Consider the following 16,929-nt stretch of genomic DNA (forward strand, 5'->3'; position numbering starts at 1 on the left):
AAACAAAAATGGATTAAAGTGAAGAAATAGTAAATGTCATTAATTTACACTAAAATTATATATAAATATTTAATCTAATTTACTTTTAATTTTAAATTTTATCAAATTAAATAGAATAGTATTTATCTCTAATTATGATAAATATTAATAAAATTATAAATAAATAAAAATAAAACATAGAGACAGTCTTCCAAACCGCCTCAAAAGCGTCCTTCTTTTCAGCGTCGCTATGTTTTAGAGACGGTTATGACAACCGCCGGGGTATGTAATATTTTAGAGACGGTTTATAGAGGCGGTTATAACCGTCTCTATGAGCAATACCCTATTTGATCACATTCTTATATATAGCGACGGTTGTATTAACCGTCAGGAGATGCTATGGTAGATGCAGTTTATAAGGGGCAGTTATGACCGCCCCTACAAGCTAATTTTTCTTTTTCTAAATTTAGGAATATGAAAAGTTCTTTATCTAAAACATTAAATTGTATAACATATCATCTGAATGTAATAGGAAAATTCAAAAGTTTAAACTTCAATAGCAAAGCAAATACAAAAATTTGTATTTATACTGTCGTAGGCCAAAACATTCAAATTAGCATCATCAATTGAACTAAGTAGGAGACTAGCTAGTATTAGAATGTATTGTTTCAAAAATATCAAAACTAAAAATATCAAGATTTACACATTTAAGCTAAACATTTCTTCATTTTCTACCATCTTTTGGCCCTTTGCCTTCTCAAAATCTTTAAGCTGATCCGATTGTTCAAACAATCTCATTCAATCCCGAATCCGCAATACCTATATTCATCTCCCTGCATCCAACACTTGGTCTCTTAAAATACATCAAAATCCAAAAGAATACAGAAAATTAGTTCAAATGAATATTGCAATTGATCAAACAAGGAAAAGAAACGGTTATACTGCATGCATAAGCAAGAACTAGAATCAGATCCTATAAGCCCACAAAAAGAATAAAAACAACAGAAAACTATCACTGTACATACTCCACCTTTAATCAACATCAAAAATAGTAAGTTAAACCATAATTCAATTCATCAACAAATTAATCAAAACAAGAACAAAAACAAAAAGCTATAGCTAAAAGAAAGATCTTTCTGCCAGGATATGCTTAAAAGCTCAACTAAGTGTTCACTTCATTAATGGAAGAAAATGTTGAGAGGAGATAGTTATTTAATCTTCGAAAGAGGGACATAAGTGTTACTTTCACAAAAGTTTGAAAAAACAGTACATAACACTTTCACTGCATGTTCCCCCCACCCGCAGAAATTAATAGTGAATTTTCAAGGGCAGATTACTCACATTAAGTACATGTCTTCCTTAGCAATTACGATATGTTGTCATTCAAAATTTGAACTAACCATTTGTATGTCAGAGCTAGCAAAGATAAATATGACTAATCATGTGCATACATTTTAATTGTAAATGACATAATACAATTCCAAAGATCCATAGCTAAAGAGCATAATTCAGTAGCGGAATCATCTTACCTTACCAATAGAGGCTCCATAAACATCAACCTTGACTTGAACGAGATGAAACATCATGTTGCACATTCCCACCACTACCCCGATCACTAAACTAATAATTTATAATATTAAACTAATTAGAATTCTAAAGTATCATAAGATTATTCATTAACAAGTAGGCACCTAAAATTTATTTAGTCAAAACAAATAATTGATTGAAGTATCCATTTACGCGTCTCAGGTGGAAATTCAAACTTTCCCTAGAAAATATAACATGTATTTAGATGCCAATATAAAATAAATAAAAAACTAAAAAATTGAATTTAGAAAATGTATTACCTCAACAACAGCTAACATTTTGCGATAAAACGGTTTCAAATATTTGTCATCCCATCTAGAAAAATTTATAGGTGCAAGAGTCCCATTTGTTGCAATTGTTCCAAGAAAAGATCCAAGTACTGCTGCTTCTTGTGTACAAGGCACTCCGTATTTATCAACCTCTACAAATATCTTTTCATCACCAGACAGGTTCCACACTGACACCATTGTAGTCCTTCCTCTCTTTCTATATCGTCTTCCAACATTATCTATAAAAAACAAATAAAAAATAATAATCAAGGCATCAAAATTAAGTAACCAGTAATTTCAGTGAAAAAGGGAAAATGGGGAAAAACCTGCAACATGTATGTGATGTAGTAAATATTCATGCAATCATCATTTTATTGGAAATAATATCAAATGACATATCATGTATCATAATACTTAAGCAGATAAGCCATGGAATGCCAAAAATCATTTAAAAATAAACCAAAGTTGATCACAATAAGCTGTAAACAAAGTTCATGCTTATATTACATATCATTTTTGCAGTATGAAAAAATCAAAAAGAAATAAAAGTTAAGTCAAATAAATCAGTTGATATCCAACCATTGATGTTAACTTAATTTCAAAAGATTAGATAATAATAAGTCAGATTGATAAAAAAAAAAAAAGAAGGTATAACCAAAAACACAAGCCTAATAAAATAGTGTACCAAAATAAAAATTAAGTATAAAAATAACATATACCAATAATTTCAGTGAATTCATCCTCTATAATTGGTGGAGGATCTTGATTTCTTTGAGGCTGAGGCGTTCTGGCAGCTTGTTCAAGTGGAATTTGAGAAAGAGATGATGTGGTTGCTGTCCTACTGTGACTTTGGAAAGCCTGTCGAGGTTGTACTCGAGTGTGTGATGCGTTAGATTGTTCTGATTGATTTTCAGATGAAGAATTGGCCGTTGTCATCTTTAGTCCACTTAAAAGCCTAGACTTTCGAACCATTGTTTAAACCCAAAACAATGAAACTCCGTCTCTAGATTCACTATATAAACATAAAAATAGATAATTAAAACACATAGTTATATATTAAATCATTTATAATAATACACAGTAAATCAGAAACATTCAGAAAGTTAAGTACTTAAAATGTTGAATTTATAATAAACTCCTAAAGTCTAGAATTTTTAAACAACTAAGGAAAGTTGACAATTTAAAATACTAAAGAAAGTTGATAATTTAAATAACTAAGGAAAGTTGACAATCTAAAATCCATAGTTGACAAAAAAGACCAAAATAAAATAAAATATAAAAGATTCAGCAATTCATGTATTAATTAATACTACAAAACTCCTTAATTACAGCAATAAATAAATCACATCCCCTAATCTCAGCTGAATAATTAATATAAGTATGGTATATATTTGCAAATATATGGCAATCTAAATGACTAAGGAAAGTTGAAAATCTAAACAACTAAGAAAAATTGACAATCTAAACAATTAAGGAAATTTGACAATCTAAACATCTATAGTTGACAAAAGAGATCAAAATAAAACAAAACATAAAACATAAAAGATTCAGCAATTCATGTTTAATCAACAGGGTAAACGCATATTCAGAGGCAACTTATGACATACTACAATATTCAATCATGATATACTTAAAACAACATTTCAGCAGATGATTACTCATTTTTAAAGTTGTAAATATCAATTGAAGTTGAAACAAGGTCAGATGTCTTTCAAAATCATACAATGTGATATTCTAAGAGATATCATACAATGTTCTTCAACTAAACTCATACAGCTAAAAACATTTTTTATCATGTATAACTGAAAGATAAGAAGTATAGCACAAACAATCAAACACTATGACAACACTGAAATGACAGCAAGCAAAGTTACCTGATGAGAAGCACAAGTTAGTAGTCTAAAATCAGAATGAACCACAACAGTTCTTCACCTGAAAATGAGGTAAATCAGTGTAAACTGTTAACTTCCCCTGAAATTTGTTGATACTAAATCAGAAACTCAAACTTAGAAACCCAACACTAAAATCAACACATCAAAGCCTTACATGCCGCTAGTTTCAGCGGGGAGTTTCTGAATCAAATTTTGTCAGTAAACAAAGAAGAAATCAAGGTCAGATGTCTTTCAAAATCAGAAACAGAATATGAAACCTAAAATCAAAATCAATTTGAGTTTGAACAAAAAACATTTAAAATGAATGGGACTAAAGTAAAAGCGAGAATGAGAAAAACGATGAAAGTGAAAGTTATAATATGTAGAGATGGTTTAAACCGTTGTTATCTGCCTACAAAATGAAAAACAAGCTCCATGAAAGTTTAAAGTATATGCAATTCAGAATAAGGCAAATAATCAAAATTTAATAGCAAAGATTCTACTAACAACGCCATTTTCTACCATTATGGATGTTATATAGATGTATTCTTCATACGTAGCAATATCTTAGTACTTCCAATAAACAAATGAAGTAAAAGAAGCTATCACAATTTCAAATAAACAAATGGTGTTCACATGTTTCATTCCCAACAAATATTAAAAAATTATCACAATGATTACCAAGTCTCACACAGGAATTCATGTACTCCAAAGTAAAACTGGAATCATCAAATTAGATAATAGAATATAAATCACAAAATACCTGGTCGATATCGATCTTATATGCCGTAACGTCAGGGTACTTGTTACTTTCCTCTTTAAGAATTGGGGATATGAACTTGCCTGCAAAACAAATTCATATCCAATAAACATTCATTAAAATAAAAAATGACATCCAAATTAAGGTAATCATTATTGAATATGAGCTTATAGGGTCCACACCACGCAGCAGTGAAATAGAAGATTGCTGGCAAACACTTATCTGATACAATACAATAACAACAAGTCTTATTACCTTATACAGTTAGACAGTAAATAATAAAAACGAGACGAAAATCAATAATATAAATAAGTATTGAAGCATTTCAAATTCTAGAGACAAGTTAAATAATGAACTAGTCACTTATATAATCTACATAGGTAATACCACAGATCAAATAATAATAAAACAAGAGCAGCTTACTAATAATGACAAACCCGTTGCTGGAGCAGAAAAATTGAAACTCGCACAAAACCTAACAACTACACATTTCAAATTAAAACCAATTAAATTCAAAACTAAGTAAGAAGCTGTAATTAAAGAAAAACCCACAAATAAAGGCAAAATGATTATAAAAGGTTTACCTATTGAACATAATATGCCCAAAGATGGCTCAAAATAAAAATTGAAATAGATTCCTAAAACAAAATCAAAATCAATCAATTGAAACCTAAAAAAATTAATTGAAATGAAAAAAGCTTTAAAGTGATGAACGATAGCTCTGTTAAAAAACCTAATACCGTGAACAATATCTCTATATCAATGCGGAATCGATGAAAAATGGATCGCTGAATCGATGAAAAAATGGATCACTGAATCATGAAAAAATCGATTGTTGAATAGAGAAGAGAAAAAAGCTCAATTTAAACGTTCACATTCTCTGAATCGATGTATTTGAATGGTTGAGAATGAATAAAAAAATGGATTGAAGTGAAAGAAAATTTAAGAAATAGCTGAGAGAATGAGAAAAACGATTACAGTGAAAGTATCGCATCTGTATAGCTGAGAAATTTTTTGAAAATTCCCATTTTAACCTTTCATATAGGTAGAGACGGTTTAAACCCCTGTTATCTTCCTACGAAATAGAAAACCATCTCTAATAATGTCGTTAACTCTTCTATTGTTATTAATTAGGGGCATTATTTAAAACCATCACTATCACTCTGCCGGCAAAACAATTTTTTGGTGTAGTGCCTCCATAAGTTACCTAAAATGGACAAACCTAATAGCCACAGTAGAACTCAGTCTTTTCAGGTTGTCTGCAATTTTATTCTCATAATCACCATTATCAAACAATATATAATAAATAAATATTCAGTAATGATCTGTAAAAAATAATTGTGGGAATTGATTGTACATATTGGTCGTGTAATTCAATTATAGAACCACACGGACTCTGCAAATTTTCAACTCTTTTTAGGGCACTATAGAGAGTGACAGTTTGGTTTCATAAATACATTTTTTTTCTGTCAACTTTGCCAAACAATTCGTGAAGAAAGCTATAATAAGGGTGGCTGTGACGGTGCCCTTTCATTAAAACTATAGGTTATGAAATTAATACTTCCACACGCATTCTTAGTTCAATCAGTCCAGTTACGAATTAGTGTTTCAAGAACCGCCCAGTTCGACTAAAAACCAAAAAACAGCGCGGTTTGATTTTTTATGCTTTAAAAAACTTAAAAATACAGTTTAACATCTTTTAAAAAATTACAAAAATCAAAAATTATTTAACTAGTTAAACCGAAAAACAGTATGATACTTTATTGGTTGGACTGAAACTAATTTACTAGTATTTTTTTTCTTTATCTAAAGATGATTAAATGATGTTACTCCTATTTTTATGATGGCTCGAATCGAATTTTTTTAGTTTTATATGGCGTGCTTTTACTGTTTGGGTTAATCTAGCTATCTCGTTAATATATTTACTTGTTAAAATTTATGTATTTGTTTAAATTTAAATATGCAGACATGTAATATAAAAAAAATTATCATATATATTCTATAAATATCTTTTCTTATTCAATTAATTGCATCAACGATTGAACTATTGGTTGAACTGATGATCGTATTATAATTGACCATTGATTCAGTTTTTAAAACACTCTTAGGAATGATATAAATTTGTGTTTAATTTTGTGTGGATGTGTATTTTGATTTCATTTTTTATTCTTAGAGCATTTGGAATTTGAGTTTGGTTTGTTTTGTTTCTGTCTACTAATAGAGGATTCTTGTTTAGATTACTCTTACATAAGCAAACTTTGCTATTTTTAAATATATTAAATTTCTTATGAGATAAGTCTACAAAAATTATTTTACTTCATGTAAATCTCAGTATTTTTTTTTCGAGTAGTACTATATTTGCATAGTGAGAGGAATCTGTTTTGATAATAAAAACAATGAACAAACTGACCTCAAAACAGCTGAGGTTTTCAGGCTCAGTAATGATTGAGTTTTATCTCATTAGTTGTCATATGTATAAACAATAATATAATTTCTTTCCAATAGTGCAGTAGGTAGTTCTGATTATAACTTAACAGGCTTAAATTTATTAATGCTCTGTATAATATTATTATATTATCTCGGGAAAAAACTGAAAAAATTCTGATCAAATTTTCTGGTCCTCAAAAATAATAATAAAATGTATTTCAATTTAAATGAATTTTTTTGAATATTAAATAATTCACACTCCATAGACTTTTTACTGCTTATATTTTTTATAATATGCAGCAGAAAAATAATTACATTGAATACACCATTTACCTCAATTATTAAAAAAGTACAGAAACGTAAGCCAAATTTAATAAAGTGCGAGTTCCTTGATTATATATGTAGAAATTTTCATGTAAAATTTGTATTCCGCGTTATCCCTTAATTAAATTAATTAATTAAATTTTATTATGTAACTAAAGAATATAATAATATAGAATAAATAATTAGATTTTTTCGGTCATATATTAATATATCATTGACTCTATGGAGTAATAGTAATACAGTGAACATGCATGTTCTATATAAATTATTTTTTATTGTTTGCCATTAAAATATTACCATGTTAAATTGGCGTTAAAGTCTAGAGTTGTTTTTTAAAAATATTTTTTTTCTCCAGACTATTTATAAAAATATGTTTTGTATTTTCTTATAAACATACACTCTTGGTAGACTTTTTTACAAATTTTAGACAGATTTTTTTAAAAAATTAAATTCTTGTGTAAATAAAAAATTTGAAAGATGTATTTGAATATAAAAAAATTCTATTAAATTTTTTTTAAAAAAAAGAGTAATGGATGTAATTTGTCCTAAAGACTACGGATTGCAGATTTAGGCCCAAATAAAATATAGTGGGTCTAGTAAGTGCAACAAAACCAAATTTTAAGGCCCAACGTGGTCCCAATTCCCGTTGCTTATGATGGGTGTATTCCAGCCCAATCCATTTGTTTTAGAGTTGGACAAATCTTGATGGAATGGCCTTAATTCATAACCCCGTCTAAAGACTAAAATAGATGGGCTCTCGGCTTTATTATTCTTGCCATTTTTAAATATTATTCTTCTTCTTTTTCGGAAATGAAATCATTTCATTGATCACTATAAACCGACTCCTCAAGTCTCGATTTTTAAACATTATTGAACTGTTAAATTAATGAGTGGTTTCTTGCAAGCAATTGGAGGAAACTTTTGTGGCAATCCTCATAAAATCATGCTCATATAATATAATTTTATTTTTTTGAAGATAAAATATTAATATGAAAATGATACACAAAAACATATATATTTAAATAAAAAGTCCCCACAATCTAAATCTATAAAATTATCTTGAGGACAAAATATTCTACGAAACAAAAAAATAATATTGTTTATCAAATTCGGACTAAATTTTAATTTAATTTGATTGAATTTAACTGATTAAAAGTAATTAATTAAACATGAATGAATAAAAATTAATCAAAATTTTAATTTGGTTTTTATCGTATGTAATGTTAACCAACCTACTTCTATATTTAACTGAATCAAACCAAACAAAAATGGATTAAAGTGAAGAAATAGTAAATGTCATTAATTTACACTAAAATTATATATAAATATTTAATCTAATTTACTTTTAATTTTAAATTTTATCAAATTAAATAGAATAGTATTTATCTCTAATTATGATAAATATTAATAAAATTATAAATAAATAAAAATAAAGAAAATAAAGGATAAGTGTATAATAGCATAAAGTGGGGGGCCAATCATGTCTCTGACCAGCCGCGTAGTTGAAGACATCCCGCCGAAGCTATCTCTGTCGTATTATCGGTCATCCCACTGTCCAAAACAAGAAGCCGACGTCGTTTCAATTCAAAAAAATTCCATCTCCATAGTCATCGACCATCCAGATTCCGCCACGTTTCAAACATACCACCCCAAAACTTATCCAACGGCCAGTAAACCAATTGCAGACAACTTAAACCACCCTTTTTATCACCTGAACAAACAAGGTCTGTCTGGCTCGTACTAGCAGTGACCACCACACCACGCGTTTAATAGCATTCATAAATCATAATGTCACCAGCTGTAACCCAATCACTCACCTTCTCCATGTGAGTGAGCTTCTCCATTAAACTCTCATATCTCTCTCTCTCTCTAAAACCACACCTCAGTTCAACTTCTCTCTCTAAAATGGCGATTCACAAACTCGCTCTGCTACTCGTTCTCACTCTGATAACTTCATCTAGACTCGTCTCTGCTCAACTCATCACCGATTGGCCGTCGATGGCGAGCGCCGTCTCAATGTACGGCGATTTAGAGGACAACACTGAGTCAGATCTTTTTGACGTTGACGGAGACGATGATGACGGTGAAATCGCTGACCGTAGATCTTTGATTTGGAGGAGGTTTCATTATTACATATCCTACGGTGCTCTGTCTGCTAATAGGATTCCTTGTCCGCCGAGATCTGGAAGATCTTATTACACTCATAACTGCTTCAAATCTAGAGCTGCTGTTAATCCGTACACTAGAGGCTGTTCTAGGATCACTCGTTGCAGAAGATGAACTACATTATTGTAGCGGATATGAAATTTGTGAGAAATTTGGTAAAAATGCTCTAGATTTAGTAATTTAATGTGTGATTTGCTATTTTAGGTTAATAATTATTGTTTTGTATTGTAATTTTATGTCGGTGATTTTAATTAATTATCTTGCCATGTGTATTTTTATTGGTGATTAGGCTGCAACAATTATTGTTTTTCTGTTCTTCAGGAGAGAATTATGATATTTATTTAATCATTGGCTAATTGTTTTATTTGCTTGGTTTTTTTTATTGTGCTGCTATGTTTATTAAGAAATTTGGTGTTATTTTCAACAGGAATGTAATTAGCAGTGGTTTTGCATGTGAGAACATGTTACAATGTGTAAAGTAGTGGATAAAGAATGCTAATTTTCAGTCAGTTTCAATTGATATTATTAATAATAAGTTTGTTATTCTTTTGATTACATTGGATTTTAATTTGATCAAAAACAAATAATTTGACGGTTTCCAAACTATAATTCACATATCATGCACACTATTGGAATTTTTTAAAATGTGATTTTTTGTGTCTAGATATTATTAACTAAATAAATGAAAATGATCGAATTTAAACCTTCTAATTATATAAATCAGATATCATATGATATAATTTATTTATTTAAAAGCTTTAGGCGATACTCAAATTATAAATCAGTAATACTATTATGAAAAGCTTTTGCAAAAAGTGAAGTGATCATCGTCGTGTTATTTTCTTGAGAAAGAAAACACTCTTAATTTTTTTTTTTAACAAAGGCTAAAAGAAAACACTCTTATAAACCACAAGAACTATAAAGAAACCGAGTGAAGAAGAATTTGACAATGAGTAGGAGGAAATAGTTCTGGATAAATGATGTAAATTTAGATTCTTAAGACAAATCAATACTAAAATAAACCAAATGCAAAATTGTGTTGTGTAAATTTTTATTAGTGAATTTTTAAAATTTATAGATTTTTTTTGAATAAAAGTTCAATTCATTCACTTCAATTCTACACATAATATCAATAAACACGCTTGACATTTTTTTTAAATGTAAGTTCAGGGCCGGCTCTTGATTCAGATTTAATATTTACCATTCCCTTCCAACTCTTATAATACTATTTTTGGGGCTCGTATCGAACTTATCGGTTCTATATTAAAAAAATAATTAGTTCTATAAGTTTACATTTGTCCGCAAAAAACAGATTTACTATCAGTTCGGATTTGGACCGAACGTGATACCAAAAACAGTATTCAAATCCGGTTTAAACGGACCAAACTTGACCGGACCAAACAAATATCCAATCCCTGCTGCTCATCCTGCATCCTTAATTTCAGACTTTCATTAAAACAAATTCTATTTGGTATTATATTATGAAACTATTTCCCCAATGTGATGGGTTGGACCGCTAAGCATGTACGAATGAAAATGTTAATCTAAGATATTCCTTCCATTAGGTAGGCATTGGAATTTTGGCCATAGGCTCTGATGTGCCCAGTGGTCCTATGACTCTTACATAAATCAGTCAGCTGTAAGCCTGTAACAATTAGACCATCTGGGCCCATGTTCCAAAAGCCCCTAACCCAAGACATTTTAGAATAGGCTGTGGGCCGGCCTTTTGGGATATGGGCTCAGATGTGCCCAATGGTTCTATAACCCTTAAATATATCAGTCAGTTGTAACAATGAACCATTATGGTCTATGATAAATTATGATAATTCCGATTGATTAAACTCTCTGGACTTTTAAACACTTTAGCTCAATATAGCCAATTCAAGTTAGAATCCAACTCTTTAAATGCAGTGCAATCCAGTTCAAGTCCAATTCAGACACAATGTTTGATCCATTTCTATGAATTCGACTTGAAACTTTATAAATCTATATTAAAATTAATCTATATCTATTTATAACATATATAAAGCGTATTAATGGGGTGAATGCTTCCATTCACGAACAAAAATACCCTAAAATTCAATTTATAAAATATTTACTGATTAATATTTTTTAATTATTTTCTCTCAAATCAATCCAAATTGAATCGGGATGAGCATGATTTGGTTCAGTTTGGTTTAATATAAAACTAACGGGAAAAATGAAATCTAAAGCACGCCAATTGTGTATTCAAAATTTTGGTTCGGATAACCAAACTTTACCTTCGGTTTGGTTTGGTTGATATAGATTTAAATAAAAAATTATGCATAATAATAAAATTAATATAAATTTATTTTACTTATTAGTGTCGCTTGCATGTTTTACACGTTGCTCGTAGTATGACTCGTCAAATTATGATAATTACATTTATTATGAATTAGGGTAATTATATTTATATTTAATTAATAATTATAGATTTTTAAGTATAAAATATCAAATAATAAAAAACATTAAATATTAATAAAATAATAATTTATTAAAAATAGTTTTCCTCAATTAAAATTCTATTGAAAACAGTATATTTTATAATGTAATTTAATGTTAAAAGGAACATATATTACATTAATTAATGACTTGACATCTGAGAATATACCATCAAAATATTACAAATCTCGTAATATATTTACTTTTTTTAAGAATAAAATAAGAGTTTACTAATACTTTAAAGCACTAATATTTGTGAGGAATTCAGGAAGGGTGTGGCGAGTTACGGCAGCCATCCCATCTGACCGGAGACCTAATCTAATACAATTATAAAAAACAAAAACGATAAAATTAAAAGAAGGAAAAATCCATTTGGCTAAATAGTCAGAGTTTCTATTATGTTTTCTATTGTTTTTTAAATAAAATTATTTCGGCACAAGTATTATCATACTTCCTATATTTGAAATCTAATAGACTGTCCCATAATGTTATCTCGACTCAATCATGCCAAACACCTTCACAGAAGATACGAATCACAATTAAATATAAATTACAAGCTAAAATTTTAAAAGTTATCTTACCAGAATGTGTTCGAGACTGCGATACAATTACATAGTAATATAGTGGGGCATCATTCGGCGGCTGGACGGTCAGCTTTCTCGGACTGTCTTTTCTTCTCCTTACCACTTCTCTCTGACTAAGTCTATCAGCTCTCAGCTTTATAAGCTTCTTCTGTAAATGAAGCACTTTCAATGTAATATCTTAAATTAGAGTTTTTCCAGGAATCAATCTTTCATCACTTTCTAAGTTCTTCAATAGAACTACATATCCTTTTATATTATCTTCCAAATCCCATTGATAATGCACAAGGCAAAATCTGTCTAGGTCAAAACGTCCATCACTATTCTAATTTCTTGTATTTATTTATATTTTCAATTGTGTGTTTCTAAGATAAACCTAATTGAGAACGAACAACTCAATAAAACTGAAACGATGCTTGTAAAAATATTTAAATTTAACCTTGTCGTTATTGTTTTATATCATCGTTTTCTATTAGATCTCCGGTCAGGTGGGGCGGCTGCCGCAGATCACCCCGCTTTACCTCTTGCTCAAGACCATGCTTATAAAAATGTGGCTCTTTTTATCCGGGTCCATAACTCACCTGCAAATTCTTAATTACTACCTGCGCTTATAAACCCTAACTTAAATCCAATAACTTAAAAAAAACCTCTGAAAAATTTAAAGAAACGACTGATGATATTGATGATTCTTTCAAAGTTGCAATGTTTGAATTTAACCTTAATGATGAATGATGCCCCACTATACTACTGCGTAATTGTATCGCAGCCCGAAACACATTCCGGTAAGATAGCTTGTAAAATTATATTTGTAATTTGTATTTAGTTGACATTCATATCTTTCGTGATTGTGTTTGGCATGATTGGATCGAGTTATTATGGGGCGATTCGTCAGATTTTAAATAGAGCAAGAATGCTAATATTTGTGTTGAAAGAATTTCATTTAAACAATTATAGAAAACATAATAGAAACTCTAAATATTTAGTCAAATAAATTCTCCTTAGTCTTATCGTTTTTGTTTTCTATAGTTGTTTTATATTTGGTCTCTTTTTATTATCGGGTTAATGATCATATTTACGATAAAATAAAATATCAGTAACTTTCAAGAATTTAAAATGTGTCAATACAAGCAAAATTAATTCATGGCTTCTGACACAAGGCAAAGTAATAGGTACATCTTTTGGTAACCCAAACACCTCTTATGATATTTTAAGCAACTCTATGAAAATGTTGCTTTGCAAATACGCCAATGGAACGAAAAAAAGTTTTATCTATAAAACACACAACAAAATGGCCCTTACTCGTAACCTTCTGATAAACCAACTTCTGCCTTATTTGGAGTGCAAAAGCAATAAGCTCTTTTAAACTCATTATGATAATATATATATATATTTTCAGAATGTTGTTCAAATGAATTTAGATTTTATATATGCCAATAGAAAAAGAAAAACAGTGTAAATTTGTTAAATGGAATTTTATTAGTCATGCATCTCTTTTATTTTTAAAATAACGGATTATAATAAAACACCTTATATATCCAGTCCGTCCTTCAAGAATAGAATGCCGGATCCGGATATATTCTTAAACTTATAGCTTCAAGAACATACCACCTTAATATTTGAATCAATTTTAGGTTTTGAATTATAATAGGAGGGAGTATTTCCTTACCCCAGATTGAAGGTCATACAACGCTCCACTCATCGGAATTGTTGCAACAACCGGACCTTCATTGAGCCAGCGAAGCAATTCAATTTCATCCACATTTTCAGAAACTTCATCGGCATCTGCGATGACGTAGTAGGGTGATCTGGGCCTTAGTTCATAATACGTTGCTCTTATGCCAATATAAGGGCAATTTGCTGCTAGGCATGTTCCCTCAGTGGTCAACAATCGAGTTACTCCGGCGTAATTTTTAATTGTTTTATGACCGTCACAAGTTGTTAATCTGTTGACGAGCCATTGTGAAAAAAGTTGATAATAATCCTTAGGAACCAGATGGGGACTTCTCATGTTGAGTAAGGCCTCCATGGCCGCATTAACTTCTACGGACCAGCATACCTCTTATCACTTGATTTCTTATAGGTGACCTTACAAATTTCCTCCAAGAAATTTCTGGTCGAAGCCCGATTAGAGTAGGGTCCCTCAAATCCTTAGGCCTTTCTCTGATTGCTCTCTCCCTTTCACTGATTTCTTTCACGGAGGGATAATTGACCGGATCCATTCTGGAGGCGGAATAAGGAGAATTCTGGTGGATGGAGGCAGGAGACCGGCGATTATTTGGTCTCTAGTAAATTATAAAAGTCCAAGACCGCCATATGAAAAAGAGTTTAATGTGAATTCGAACTCAAATTTGATCCGAATTCGAAGAAAAAAATAAATCTTTTAGTCCAACTGAAACTGGTGGGTTGGGTTTCCGGCTAATGATCAAAGTCTAGTTCTCAACAGTAGCATTGAACTTCTCTTTAACAATTATCCACATCCAAATAGTTCCACACTATTTTATATCTCTCCAATTGCATGATACTTTAGATGAAGGTTCTGTAGTGGGATATACGTTTTAGTTTTTATCCTAAAATTGAATAGATATCCAAATAAGGATAAGTGACAAAAATATTTACCTAAAATAACCCATTTTTACAAATCCATTTGTGCTTTGTATGACCATTACCTCATTCATCAATCAATGTAAAGTAGAATCAAGAACATTCTTCATGTAAGCATTACAATAATGCATACATCAACAAAACTAAAATTACTATATTGAAAGTTGAAACCAATCCACTTTAAATAAAATTTTAAATCTCACTATTTTTGAATTATCAAGTGATTGTAGTATGCCCAACTGGGGTTTCTCATATTAAAATTAATAATCAATCCATTGATAAAACTAGATTAATATTGACGATAGCTTTAATATTATTGAATGATTGACCCTAGTATTTAACTAAATTTGCTCTTTGATCTTAGGACAAGATAAAGGTTGAGTCTCCAGCTCAAAATATAAAACAAACATTAATGTAATTCTATTTGTTTAAAAGTTACAACATTTAATTAATATGTTTTTTTTTATTATATAATACTTTTGTCGTCCCGTTAAAATGGAACATAATACTTTTGCATGTAATCAATAAGGGCAAAATTGATACTGTTTTTCTCATATATATGATAATTTAGATATTTTTATTTAAATAATAAAATAATTTTTTATTGTTTAATTTACAGTTCATCAAAACTCGAATAATTTATAAATAAATTAAGCTTATGAGACTAGATACTTAGGAGTGAAGCATGACGGTAGTTTTGGATATGGATTGACCCAAATTGAACCAATTAGTGAACCAACCTACTTCGTGGAAACTCTTTAGAGCCCTCGGCCTTTGAAACTTCTGCAGGGACTAATGTGAACAAAATTCTTTTGTTTTGCCTTATCTTAAACGTGCCAAATGTTTAACGTTTGCTCCTTCTCTAGTGTGAATGGTTGCTATTTCATACTTTTCAAATTCAATTCTGGCCCACGGATCGCTGAGAATTTTTAATTTTGCAAGTCAATATTACAAAAATTCTGAAATTGAAAATTGTACTACTTTTACTATACACCTGCGTAGATTTTCTTCATGAGAAGGGTATCTTCCATGGATGGTGGATCAATATTTTAATTATGTGGGTCCCTGTATTTAGTGACGGATTTCTAAAAAAATTTAGCTTTTTAAAATTAAAAATCGTCTATAGAAGAGAGCGAATTTCTTTTATGAGAAAGGGAATATCATAAATTTCTATTATGCTGATTTCTATGGTCTGACTGCTGTTATAAGTCTCAGTCTTTTTTTATTTCTATTCTATTATAAATTTATAACAATTGTATAAAAACAGATACTAAACAGTCTGAATACACACAAAAAAAAATAAAAAATTATTAAATTAATTAAAATTTGAAATTTAATCAATTTTTGTATTTTTTTTTATAATTCTTCAGATTTATAAATAGCATATTAGTAACTCATGTGCATTTTGTATCAAATAAGTGATTAGTCATCCTGCATGACTCAAAAAAATATTTTTGAATATAAAATAATTATATAATTTTATTAGAAGTAAGTAAAAATTTTAATCTTTAAATTGTATATTAAAAATCTAAGATGATTTATAATTTAAGACGCTAAAAATAATAAGATGACCTATCAATTCGAGGGAAGAGAGTACTAAATTTTATATTGGTGATACTATTTAAATATTAAAATTAACTAAATAAATAATTATTTATTATATACTTTTTAATAAACGTTGAAAACCCATCAAAGCAGATTTCTCCTAAAGATAAATACAACAAAAGAATCCATCAAAATATTTATAATCCAGCCAAAGGGAAAATCTTAAGAATCACCCTTTGGTTTTGAGTTAGAGCCAAAGAGCCAAAGGCAAAGTATAAGTGGAGGTACAAATCCTACATTCTTTATCCTTCAATTTGCAGTTTACTTAATGAAATCAACTTTTAAATAATTTAACG

The 16,929-nt window shown here is 29.6% G+C and overlaps 2 protein-coding genes across 22 annotated transcripts; one reads left to right on the top strand and one right to left on the bottom strand.

Moving 5' to 3' along the window:
- Positions 1 to 536: 536 nt before the first annotated feature.
- LOC126656132 (uncharacterized) lies at positions 537 to 5,651 on the bottom strand. Of its 21 annotated transcripts, none has more exons than XR_008789469.1 (10): positions 5,207 to 5,638; positions 5,051 to 5,104; positions 4,890 to 4,948; positions 4,649 to 4,688; positions 4,470 to 4,549; positions 3,710 to 3,767; positions 2,555 to 2,847; positions 1,827 to 2,074; positions 1,514 to 1,599; positions 537 to 812 (listed from the first exon to the last, which is right to left on the bottom strand). XR_008789469.1 is itself a non-coding variant. In XM_056103628.1 (8 exons), the coding sequence occupies exons 5-7, from the start codon at positions 2,805 to 2,807 to the stop codon at positions 1,534 to 1,536; spliced, it is 567 nt and encodes a 188-aa protein (XP_055959603.1). In that variant the 5' UTR covers positions 2,808 to 2,847; positions 3,710 to 3,767; positions 4,904 to 4,948; positions 5,051 to 5,104; positions 5,207 to 5,632; the 3' UTR covers positions 537 to 812; positions 1,509 to 1,533. The 21 variants fall into 21 exon arrangements, 6 of the variants coding, with proteins under 6 accessions (XP_055959603.1, XP_055959605.1, XP_055959604.1 ...); XR_008789470.1 differs by having other exon boundaries at positions 537 to 832; XR_008789467.1 differs by having other exon boundaries at positions 537 to 832; positions 1,509 to 1,599.
- A 3,303-nt stretch (positions 5,652 to 8,954) lies between these two features.
- On the top strand, positions 8,955 to 9,747 carry LOC126654449 (protein RALF-like 34). The gene has a single exon (XM_050348304.2). The coding sequence runs from the start codon at positions 9,123 to 9,125 to the stop codon at positions 9,495 to 9,497; it is 375 nt and encodes a 124-aa protein (XP_050204261.1). The 5' UTR covers positions 8,955 to 9,122; the 3' UTR covers positions 9,498 to 9,747.
- The last annotated feature ends 7,182 nt before the right edge of the window (positions 9,748 to 16,929 follow it).

Source organism: Mercurialis annua, linkage group LG7, assembly GCF_937616625.2.
Source record: "Mercurialis annua linkage group LG7, ddMerAnnu1.2, whole genome shotgun sequence".
Taxonomy (NCBI): Eukaryota; Viridiplantae; Streptophyta; class Magnoliopsida; order Malpighiales; family Euphorbiaceae; genus Mercurialis; species Mercurialis annua.

Coding starts and splice junctions, on each gene's coding strand:
- LOC126656132 (XM_056103633.1), bottom strand. CDS start 2,807: ATGGTTCGAAAGTCTAGGCTTTTAAGTGGACTAAAGATGACAACGGCC. Junction 2,075..2,554: donor TGAATTCACTGAAATTATTG/GTATATGTTATT, acceptor TGTTTTTTATAG/ATAATGTTGGAAGACGATAT. Junction 1,600..1,826: donor AAATGTTAGCTGTTGTTGAG/GTAATACATTTT, acceptor ATAAATTATTAG/TTTAGTGATCGGGGTAGTGG.
- LOC126654449 (XM_050348304.2), top strand. CDS start 9,123: ATGGCGATTCACAAACTCGCTCTGCTACTCGTTCTCACTCTGATAACT.